Genomic DNA, 11,246 nt, shown 5'->3' on the forward strand with positions numbered 1-11,246 from the left:
GAGGAAAATACTTTGCTAATCTCAGCTTATTCCCTTATCAGACTGATCTTCAATTCTCAGATGCTATTTTGAGGGCAAGAGACGCCTGCTGGAGAACGAGAAACAAAAGCAACAAGCCCTGTGAAGCGGACGAGCAGAAGTTTGCCGGTCAAAACGAGACTACTCTCAAAATTAAGTGGTACCAGCACAATTTAACAGTGGGGCTGTCCCATTAACCCCAGACCTATTCCCACTAGGTGGGCTCTGGTCTATAACAATTGTTACTGGGCACCTCCAGGCTCCCGCTAGAAGGAAACGCAACCCCCAAGCCTGGTTACGGATTTCTTCCATGGGAAGGAGTCAGAGCTCCAGGTAAGCCGTTATGGAAAAAAACTGCAGGAGAAGAAGAGGGGGAATGCACCAAACAGGTCTGAGCAGATCTAAAAAAAAAAAAAAAAAAATCTAATGTTTTTCAAGACTCATGCGAAATTCTACATAGATCTCCTGATGCGGTATCACCACGCTCTCCACGAGAGGGAGACTTGTTACGGCCACAGCCAGCAAGGACCGCAGCGCCGAACGGCGCAGGAAACCTGACAGGCGCTGCTTCGCCCTGCGCCGATTTCAGCAGCAGATGTTGCCCCCATCTGCCCCCGATTTTAGCTCTAAATGGTGCCCCCCCAGCTCAGACCTCTGCGATGAGGAACCCGGGATAGAGTAACAAAATGATTTATTCTCATTTCCTCTTATTGTAGAGATCAGTTATGTACAGAAACTGTAAAAAAACCTCAAGAGCCTTCTAAGAAGAGCAATTACAGATGCTGCTGGAAAATAAAATCACAGGTACTGGAAGGAACCGAGAGTCAGTTCGCTTTGATCGGGGGGGGGAATGAGCCTTTGAGGGAGTCTCTCTCCTTTTCAAATATCCTTGATGACCTCTTCAAGCTCCTCTTTTGTATACATGTGGAACTTCATCCCGGGCTCCACGGTGGCAAGCTGAAAGGGAAGGAGCAAGGGGTTAAGTGTGCCCGCATATGTGAAGTGACAGCATGGGGCAGGGAACAGAGAGCAGCCGCAGCAGACAGAGCAGCTGTTCCTTCTCGGCTGCCTGATCTGCCAGCCCAGCAAGATCATTCCACCCCGTAACATGCTCTTTGATTCCCTAAAATAGCTGCCTGCCGCAGAAATAGCTTTTAATTGACTCAGTCTCCTCATAGTAGCAGCAGCAGGGAACATCTATTGGGAACAGGCAGGTTCTGCTGCTGCTTGCTGGGGAAAAAGACCCTGTTAATACAAGTCCTTTATCAAACGCTCCTCGGAGAGGGGCGGTTCTTGCTGCAGTTCAGTGTGGCCCTCAGCAGAAGTGCCTCTTCTCCTCCAGTAACCAACCACGGGTACGAGTCCTGGCCCATTACATGCCTTAAGAGAACCAAGATAGCAAAACACTCAAAAGGGGACTGAGGGTTAGCTCTGGAAAACTGAGGCAGAGGCGAACCTGCATTTTGATCGCCAAACACCGACAATAAGCAAGCCACGGTGCACCTTGCAGCTGCCTGGTGCCCTGTACAAGCAGGCCAAAGAGATCCCTTCCAAGGCAAAGCCCAAGGGACGAAGCTGGGGGACAACAGACCCCGCCCAGCCCCTCTGCCAGGAGCAGAGGGAGGCAGCGTCCAGGGCAGACAGCTGAGACATTTCACGGGGCGAGCACCAGAACAAGAGATACTTGAAGAATGACAAGACTGGAAAAGGAATGTAAGCGGGACTTTCGTTCGCACCTAGCTCACGGCATGAGGACCCAAGATACAGACAGCTGCCCCATGCCAGAAAGCCTCAGGAGCTAGCTGGGATGCTCCAGACCTCGCTCGCAGGCACCCCCGGCACCGAGCACGTATCTTTACTCTTGAAGGATCAAAGTGTTTGGTTGCAATAAGCTGAAGGGAAGCTGCAGAGGGTCCTGGCAAATCCCAGAGCCCTTCCTAAGGCTTTTCTGCTTGGAAGGTCACCCGTAAACCAGCATGAGATGGTAGGACATGCTTTTGGGGTAGAGGGAGGGTAGTCGTAAGCCTTTTTCAAGGAAAAACATCCCAAACACTCAGCCTGAGAGCCCTGACAGCCCAGGTTTTGTCTGGCATTCTCAGACAAGTCAGAGACACTTGCAGATGCCCCTTTAGGCCCCTCAAACCACCTATATGGGCGCTGGCCTGATGCTAGACCCAAAGAGACTTGACAACACACATATGTATACCCTGAAACCCAAAACAAGTATTCAGAAACACCAACTACTCCGCTTTTCCACATCTGCTCAAACCTGTGCCTCACCTTCTCCCTACAAACAAAAGCTTTACTCAACTATTCCCTCACAGGCTTCACAGGGAAGCAATTAATTTAAAGGCATAACATTGTTTAAGGCTCCTGACCTTCGCCGCCAACAGATTTAACTCTTCCATGACCACACTTCGCCCCTTCTCTTAGCTGCTAGATGGAAAATCCCATACAAGAGGGGGAAGCGGCTAGAGTAAATAAACCTGAGCACCACATACTTTTAAAAGGCTAGAAAGCAAAGCAGCTACTTCAGGTAGAAGATTTTCAGCCAGAAGGGTGACTTGAGTCAATAGAGACCTTTTAATCCTCAGCACATTCTTCTCATACTTAACCCTGATATGATTCCTCAACACGTTCAAAGCTTTGCCAAGCACAGTTAAGCCCTGTTAAACAGGGACATGACATAAGGATACTGTACACGCTCCTCTGCCTCAATTTCTTTGCACTGTACTGCAGATCTTCCAGAAGAGATCTGAAGCTGATCAAGAGAGAACTGATCAGTGCGGGCTGGGAATGCATCTGAGGAAGCGGATTTCAGCCAGCCGGCATCATTTCTGGACAGAGTGTCTAAGTTTTCAGCGTGCTGTTGGCCCTTTCCCCCCAAAGAAAGCTGGTTAATCATGTCAGGAAGGGTCCCCAGCAGCAGTATTTAATAAAAAAAAATGGGGTGCACACTTTTTGGCTGTTTGGGAAAGGGGTTCCCAGCGCTCAGAGGAAAGGAATGGGAGAAGAGCAGGAGAGCAGCTCAGGAGTCGGAATGACATGATTTGAAAAGGTCTAGTGTCTCATAACCTGCCAGAAATAGAAGCAAACTCTATACGCCAGCCTTGCTCATCATCTATCCATTATCACTAACAAACTGGAAGGGTTTTTACCTTTGCTACCTAAAAAGGAGCATTACAAGTCTAATGAGCAGGGTTTTAGGGGACAGGTACCACTACGTTTGTGGGGATCTCCGAGAGCACTGCGTGCTCGGGTCAAGCCGAGCTCTGCGAGCCTGGCCGCTTGCGGGCCAAAGCCGGAGGTTAGAGGAGCACATTCGTTCTGGAGGCTTCACCTCTTTGGTCCTCCTGTCCAACAGATTTTTGGCAATGACCCAAGACTGAATATAGCAAGTCCAGAAGCTGTATAATTTTCTTTCCTTCTAATATTACAAGTACCAGGGAAAAAAAGAATGGCTAAACCCAGGGGAAGAAAAAGCGATCCGGCTGGCACAACAGGTTCCTGCTGGCTGACTCGGCCTGGGTAAGGTCAGCAGGGGCTCCAGCCCATGGTCCAGGAGCCCCACGAGAATCGCTTCTGCCAGCACTCGTGGATCAGCCAGGCAAACGGGCCAGGCTGCACACCTCTAGAAGTCAAAAGAAAGCTCCAACCTTTCCAGTGTGCCACACACGACACGCTACAACAGGCAGCTTGAAAGCGCGAGAACATCTGCAGCCAGCCAGCCATTGATTTGGGAAGTCCTGAACTGCTCCACCAACTCATTCCTTGCCCTAGAAGCAGAGGCAACCCTTCTCTCCAGAAAGCAAGCGGGCAGCTTTCTCACCCAAACATTTAAAATGCAAGACACTACTGACACACTCGCTGCACAGCCGGCAGGATTTGCACCGGGGAAGCAGTGCAGACGTCTGCTCCACACCAAGCGCCGCAAGCCACAATCACACGCTGCTAATGGAGTCGCAGTTACCTCAATGTTGGTTGCATTCAGTTTCTCCTCCATAACTTGTTTCAGGATGACGAGGGAAGATTTGATTGCTTCTTTCAGCGTCATTGACTGTAGAACAAAACACTCATTAATTGCATTGTTGACACTCAAGCAAGTACTTGTACGTTACCCCTTTGACTGCGAAAGCGTGCTGCTCTCCCTCCTGCTCTTCTCAAATCCTTTAAGCTGTCACTGGCAGCAAATTTAAAAGCTTATCAAATTATCTACAGTATCAACAAGAGATCAAAGCGCACCGTTCAGGCAGGACAGTGACAATTGCAAGGATGGCGACTTTCTGCTTTCTGTGTAACTTTTTACAAAGCTTAAGAACTGTTAATCTGGGCACATAAACCTGAGCGTCAGGACCAGGACACGAGGGTCCATTTCCCTCCACCAGTTACTGTCTATCAAGCAGTTCCCCCCACCAAGCTCCAGTGGGAGCTCCGAAAAGCCGGTCTCCCTCTTGGCAGAAACCTTCATGCTTTAATCATGTAAATCCTTGCACGAGGGGGAACTAGAGCCAGAGGGCCGTGCAACACTCAGAGTGATGATAGCTGTGTTTGCAGTAATTTTGCACTTGGAAGATGGTTAACAAGTCATGGAGCCCAGAACTTGGACAATTCTGCTAGTGAACTAATTAGATTATTGAGTCTTAGGCTGGAAGTCTTCACAGCAATCAACACCATCGACTGTGCTTTTCATTACGGTGTTTGGTTTCTTACCACACAAAATGGGCGGCTCCCTCCTCGTGGAGGGAAGAAAGTTTCTATTTGATATCAGACAGGACCAGTACTTGCAGCGTAAAAGCCATTAACTTCACTGGCTTAACAGATCTGGTGAAATGAAGCCGCTTGCTTTAGCTCCTTACGCTTCAGGCTGCATCCATGCTGAGCCCTGATGCCGACCGGCAGCGTTCGTATAGTGGTTCTTTTATTTATAGAGAACTTCCTGACATGGTCTTAATTATCACCCGCTAGAGGCGGAGCCCGGCATCTCAGACACCAGTCTCGTGTTCCAGCTGCAGCCTACGGGGAAGCTGCCGGGAGTAGTACTCCTCGTCGTAGAGATCCTCATCCAGCAGCTCAGCGCTGACATCTAATCACGGGATTAACGGCCAAGGACCGAGTCCCACCCTGACAAGCTCACGCACCTCCTCTATAGCGCGAGAAGACTCTTATGAATCACTCATCGGGAAGGAAACTAGCGGGTCCTTGTAGGCTGTGAGTTACAGAGGTAGCTCATGAGCTATCAGCCCCAATCCAGCCTTTTACCTTATGGTAAACCTCCTGCAGAGAGCTCTGTGCGCCTTCCGAGGCGGAGCCGATTGCTCTGGCATCGCACTGAACAAACGTCCCCGATGGGTCCATGTGAAACCTGCAGGAACACGGGTGAGAGAGTGAGCAGCCACCGCACCCCATCCCACGCCGTGGCACCCCAAGGGCTTTCCCACCAGACCCAGAGCGCTCCCCAGAGCTCCCTGCACGGCTCGGAGCTGGGGAAGAACAAGGGCTCCTCAGGAGCGACAGCTTGTCTGCCAAGACGGGGCAGAGCTCGCAGCAGGTCTCTCCTCCTGGCATGCAGAGGAGGAGACCAAGGTTTGAGGAGTGCCAGAGAGTCACCTACAGACCCACGCTGGGCTGGTAAGCTAGAAGGAGAGCTATACATTCCTGACGCTGCCCTCCATACTCAAAGCAGAATCATTTTCCTTTTTAGTTTTCCCCTTATCTTTTTTTTTTTTTTTTTTTAATAAAACCAGCAAGTTTTCACTACTGCTCTTGGGACGGAGACCTTATTGGGCTGGCTCTGCTGAGCTGTTCCCACCTCCAGCGGAGGCTGAGTGTTTGAAGCACACGAGTTCAGGTTACAAGCACTCCACCACCTCCCCAAGGAATGTTACAGCAGGCTCCACATATTATGTTACCGGTGGCTCTGCTAGTCCTTTAGGGAAAGGTAAGAATAAACGCAGGACGAGGAGAGCTTTAACGCCTCCCTCCTGCCCAGGAAACCACATTAAAAAAGCAAGGATTCAGTGAAGACACAGCGTTCTCTTCAACTCCGAACAAGCAGCCAGTGCTCACGCTGCCACAACCCGTCCTTTGAAAGGAAGGGTTTAAAAGCATTAACAAACACATCATGTACATTATGGGATAAACCCCAAGTGTTTGGCTTAAGTAAAATTCCAGAATCAAGTCATTAAAATGTCCTGGGAAGTTTCAGTAGAGGTTTTGTCTCTTCCCAGAGCTGGCCTGGATTAAGAGAGCCAAACTTACAGCTGGGGTCCCTTCTCATCAACTCCTCCAAAAAGCAGCGCAACACCAAACGGACGAGACTGCAACAGAAAGGAGCCAACAGGTTAGGCAAGGCCGAGGGCGAAGTCAGAGGGGAGCCAAGAGCACCTCCCCAAGCCCCCCCAGCTCCGCACCATCGCCCCCGGGTCTGCGTCCTCCTCCCCAAACTGCAGCGCCAGGTTGGAGACGGCCTGCGTCACGCTCTCCACTGTCATGGTTTCGTTGTAGGTGAACCAGTGATTCTGCAGAAAAAAAAAAAGATTCAAATTATCACCTTGTTCCCAAAATACGACAACCCTGGATCGCTCACGCGGCAGGCTGGAGCGATACCCTGCGTAGCCACAAAGATAACTTCCCTCCAGCCCCTCCAGGCAGGCTTCACCCAGGGCACAGCCCCTTCAGCCGCAAGAGGGAAGCACCAGGAAGAGAGCGGGAAGTGCAGAACAGGCTGGGAAGTTTGTACAGGGATGCCCCAGAAACCTTGGGATACCTAGGCCTTGGGATGCCAAGAGGGAAAATGCAAGGCCGGAGCACTTTATCCCAGGATGTGTTTCAGAAACGATGGGGTTATCTGGTTCTCCAGAGGCAGGAGTGCTGACAGGCAGGAAAACCCCAGAGAAAAAGTCTTTACCACAGCACAGAGATGTGTACCTGGGACCTCTGAGTATACCGAGTAAATTTAAGGAGTCAAAAATATAACCAGTCTTTTGTCAAAACAAAGTTAGACACACGGCCCCACACACTGACTGGAGCACATCTACCCGTGCTAAGAGACAACCGGAGAACCTGCCGTAACATTCCCACCAAATGCGCAACGCCAAAGAAGAAAAAAATACGGGGGAGACTCCACCTGTTTGTTCTGCAAAAGCCCCGTGAGGGAAGCTATGCTCCACACAAGCCTCCTACTCCACACCGGCTCCTTTGCTGTAACGATATTCCCATGCCAGAGACTTCCGAGACGCCCCCAAGACTAGTGCCGTTGTTTTAAGAAGAGAAATGTCAAGTCTTACCTGAGTCTCCACTCTTGCTTTATCAATTAAAGTCTTTGCATCGGCTATTAAGCCACTCATGGCACACCCTGGAATCAGAGAGGGAAAACACAAGTCATTTCACCGATCGTTTGCGATGCGCTCTTCCCCCAGACTTCCCAAAGCCCACGGTGAAATACAAAAGGCTGCAGGACAGAGCGGGTCCCTGCGTGGGAGCACGCAGCAGTGCCGCACCACGGCTTGCTGGAAAGGAGGAGGGGATCAAAACAGATTCGCTCAGGAGCAAGGATGGACACCCAGCTGAAGGGCAGGTACATCACTGAGTTCTCCCAGTCAGGCCTCCCATCCGCCCCACATCTGAACCGGTTAAAGGAGCCACATTTGAGGCCTTCCGAGAAAAGCCAACCGACGGAAACGCAACCTTGGAAGGGGAACTCATTCATCCCCTCCACGGGGAGGGCTGGCTAACCCACAGCTGGGGGGGATGCGGCACAGATCCTGCTCCAGAAAGAGAGGGGCTGTATCGCAAGCACACGGGAGGAGGAAATTAGACTCTTCAGGAGGTCCTTCCATGACCCATGTCATCAGCAACATGGGTATTTTGGTGGTCTCCTGCTTTTCAAGGCGACATATTTGGTAACGAGCCCGTCGCGGGCCCCCTCACGGTGCAGGAGGTTGCTGCGAGCAGGGGTACAGGCTAACATTAGTGCTCCGAGAGAAACTGGCCTCAAGTCAAGCCTTTTGCAGCAATTCCCTGCCCTCCCAGATCTAAATTTGGGATGAGCTTTCATGAGGGAGGTCACTGAGGCGGGGGGGTGCTTCAGCTGCCTCTTCCTGCTCCTGTAACTATGTCCTGCTGGCCTGGAGCCTGGAAAACCAGTGACCAGGATCTGGTGTTCACTGGGAGGGATGAGCATTCCCACTCGGCTCAGCTGCCTGCAGGGAAGGCTAGCCCTGAAACGCAGCTTCTGAAACTCCCAGGGGACTTACTATATATACATATATATCTCCAAAACTTGAGGGATGCTTCCAGGGCTCTACCAGAGGGGCACCCAAAGCTCATTTCTTTCTCCATACCTATGTGGGAATCGATTTCCACAATCTTCTCGATGCTGCTGGGTTCCATGAGCGGCGAAGTGATCCTCTTCTCCACGGCCAGGCAGACGCCCTCCGAGGTCTGGATCCCTATGGCTGTGGAACCAAGCTGAAAACCACCGCACAGTTACCACCACCGCACCCGACACAGGGTCTAGCCGCCACAGCTCACACAAATATAAACAGTGCAATGCTAATTTTGACTTGATTATTTGCAGGCGTTTTGTTTCAGAGACAATTGCATCACCAACACAGAAACCCACCCGCAAGACTCTGGCTTTGCACACCAAATCTTAAATGTTACGACTTGAATTCGAAAACTGGAAAGGTTAAACTCATGCTACTTCCCAGCTGATTATTTCATTGGAACCCAGCAGGGCTGCTGCAAATCGTTAATCTCTTCCCCGAGCAACATCAATTTTTACAGCTTAAAGCCTTATGAATTTAAAAGGCCTTGCAAATCTTCCTAAAATTAAATTTTAAAGCGAGACAGGAGGATTTCACTTAATGGCCTTAATTCTGACTGCATCTGTACTGCTGGCTTGGGCATTTTTCTTTCTATGAGCTCCTTTTCTCCCAAGTGTCCTCGTATCCACAAAATTTACAATGGGAACGAGAGCATTTTGCGCACGTACCCTTTTCCAGGCAGCAGTTAATCACCCGCAGCAAGTTTTACCCTGGTCTTGCAGGACACCATAGAGCCACCATGGCCATGAGCACAGCCGAGGGGGGGGGTCAGATCTCAAGGGCTCCCACCAGCCCCCACCTTGCTCCCAGCGCTCGCAGCTTTTCCATGCTGGGGAATTTACTGGAATAACTGTACCACCTGCGGTGTGGAGATGCTGACTCCAAATATCCAAGTCAGGCTACATGGTATAACTTTAGCAGCAAGCTTCCCCAGCTAGCTACACCTATAACCACAGGGGAATCTCCCCGTTGCAGGCACTCGTGGTTTTAGATGTTGCCCGACACTCCCGTCCTTTAAGCACGCCGCCTGCCACAGCTGCGCACAAACCCCAAGGGAAGAAGGGACACCTGACGTCATTTCAGATGTATTTTTGTTAATGAAGCTACAGCACATGAATAAAATCTCCTCCTACACCCCTAACACACGAGCTCCGCACATAACGTGTCGCAAGAGCCACGCGAGCTGCAGCAATTTCATCGGTAAGCTTACGGGCTGATCTGGAAAAAAGGGAGACGCCAGAAGGCTTCCGTGTGGTCGCTACTCTAGTAGATGTATTTGTAATTACAAAGTCAGCACGGTGACCGACATCCTTCTGAGAGTTTTTACTTCCCAATGCCTTAATAAACATTATTATTTTTTGCCTCCTCATTTAAGTAGTGCTTCAACGAACTAAAGCAGTACAGGGAAGACAAAGCCAGCACCCTCCTTTTCCCCAGTCCAAACACAGGCCTGCTCAGACCTTCTTCGCTTCATCACTTGACCGGTTTCCCCCAAGTTTAAACTTACTCCCAATCAACGCCCACATTCTCAGAAGCAAGAACATTTATCAATTAAGAACACTTAACGCCCCAGAAAGGCCGTTCGGCTCTGCACAGGTAGGTTAGTTTGCTCGTAACAACCTTTACCTTTCAGGTTTTAAAATTCACTTGAGCAAACAGTGACCTACTGCAAGCTCCAACAGCAGCGAGCTAAAAAAAGGAAAGCTGACCTAGCGAGAGAAAAGTTGCCACTTTGGGGTTTATTTTAAGGGACTCCATCCTTATAAAGCCCACGGAGCAGAAGGGAACACTGCATTAGCTCAGGGAGGCGAAGGGAAAGCAGAGCGCTCCTCTGCTCTTAGACAAGCGTTTACGGACATGAAGCGCACGACGCGCTGGCAGCGTGAACTTCCGCGGGCAGAGGCACGGCGTACAGCCGTCCAGCACCTCTCGCTTCAATGTTAGCTTTTAGTAGGTTTGATTTGGGGATTAACATCTTTGGATCGTGTTTGGTTTGGGGGTAAGTTGGTTGGTAGGAGACAGGGAGGGGAACACTGCCCTGCATTTGGGGGAAATCGATGGCTTTTCGACCCGGAAAAGAGCAGAGCTGAGGAGGTTTGGCTGGACGGAAGAAATCGAACACTGGCACGCAGCTCTCCTGCCACAAACCGTACTGAAAGGTTGGCAAAGAGCTGCCAGAGCCATCGCAGGCAGGAGCAGCACCCACGGGGAAAGGCAGCAGCTCCCGCTCGGTGTTGCGTACCGCCCCAGGAGCCGGCCAAACCCTGCAGAGCGAGACCAGAGCCCGAACAAACAGAACCTGCCTGTTTTATTTCTGACCAAACCCAGGCTTTGGGTTTGAAAGAGCCCTTAACATCACGGTTTGGCAACCAGACGGAGCTGACGATACCTTTATGGCCTCGATGGCATACTCCACTTGGAACAGCCTCCCCTCTGGAGAAAAAGTGTTCACACCCCTGCAAGAACAACATCAGAGATGGTGTAAAGGACAGGAAGCTGAAGGCTGACAAGAAATACAGTTCCTTATTCAAGAGCGATGGCAGGAAGGGTGATGCCAGCTGGGGACAGGTAACACAGGAGGGGCAGCTGGAACATGTCACGGCTTCGCTGGAGCCCGTCACCCTCGCGGCAGACACTCGCAGGGTCTGGATTCAGGATGCTTACGGAGAAAGAGAACAAAAGGAACGCCAGCAGGTCTAGTTACAGGTCAAGAGGAGGTTTTTCATGGCACGCTTCACACTGCGGATGCTGGAAGCACGCTGCCTTCGGACCCCAAACAGTCTGCCTTCTCGCAGCGACAGGAGGATTTTGTTTTACCAGTGCAGGCTCGTTCCTTTCTCCGGATACCCCATCACATCCCATCCCCGCCCTCCCCACGCTCCAGCCCAGCCTGACTTCCAC

General features: G+C 50.9%; 1 protein-coding gene across 1 annotated transcript; it reads right to left on the bottom strand.

The window, feature by feature from the left end:
- Positions 1-692: 692 nt before the first annotated feature.
- On the bottom strand, positions 693-10,801 carry PSMA5 (proteasome (prosome, macropain) subunit, alpha type, 5; the record flags this gene model as incomplete). Its single annotated transcript, XM_009573164.1, has 8 exons — positions 693-975; positions 3,989-4,075; positions 5,278-5,380; positions 6,277-6,335; positions 6,429-6,536; positions 7,305-7,372; positions 8,361-8,487; positions 10,735-10,801. Coding segments are annotated over 8 exons (697 nt in total), but the record flags the coding sequence as incomplete, so codon positions are not given.
- Between the last annotated feature and the right edge of the window lie 445 nt (positions 10,802-11,246).

The sequence above is a fragment of the Fulmarus glacialis genome, unplaced genomic scaffold, assembly GCF_000690835.1.
Source record: "Fulmarus glacialis isolate BGI_N327 unplaced genomic scaffold, ASM69083v1 scaffold40652, whole genome shotgun sequence".
Classification (NCBI taxonomy): domain Eukaryota; kingdom Metazoa; phylum Chordata; class Aves; order Procellariiformes; family Procellariidae; genus Fulmarus; species Fulmarus glacialis.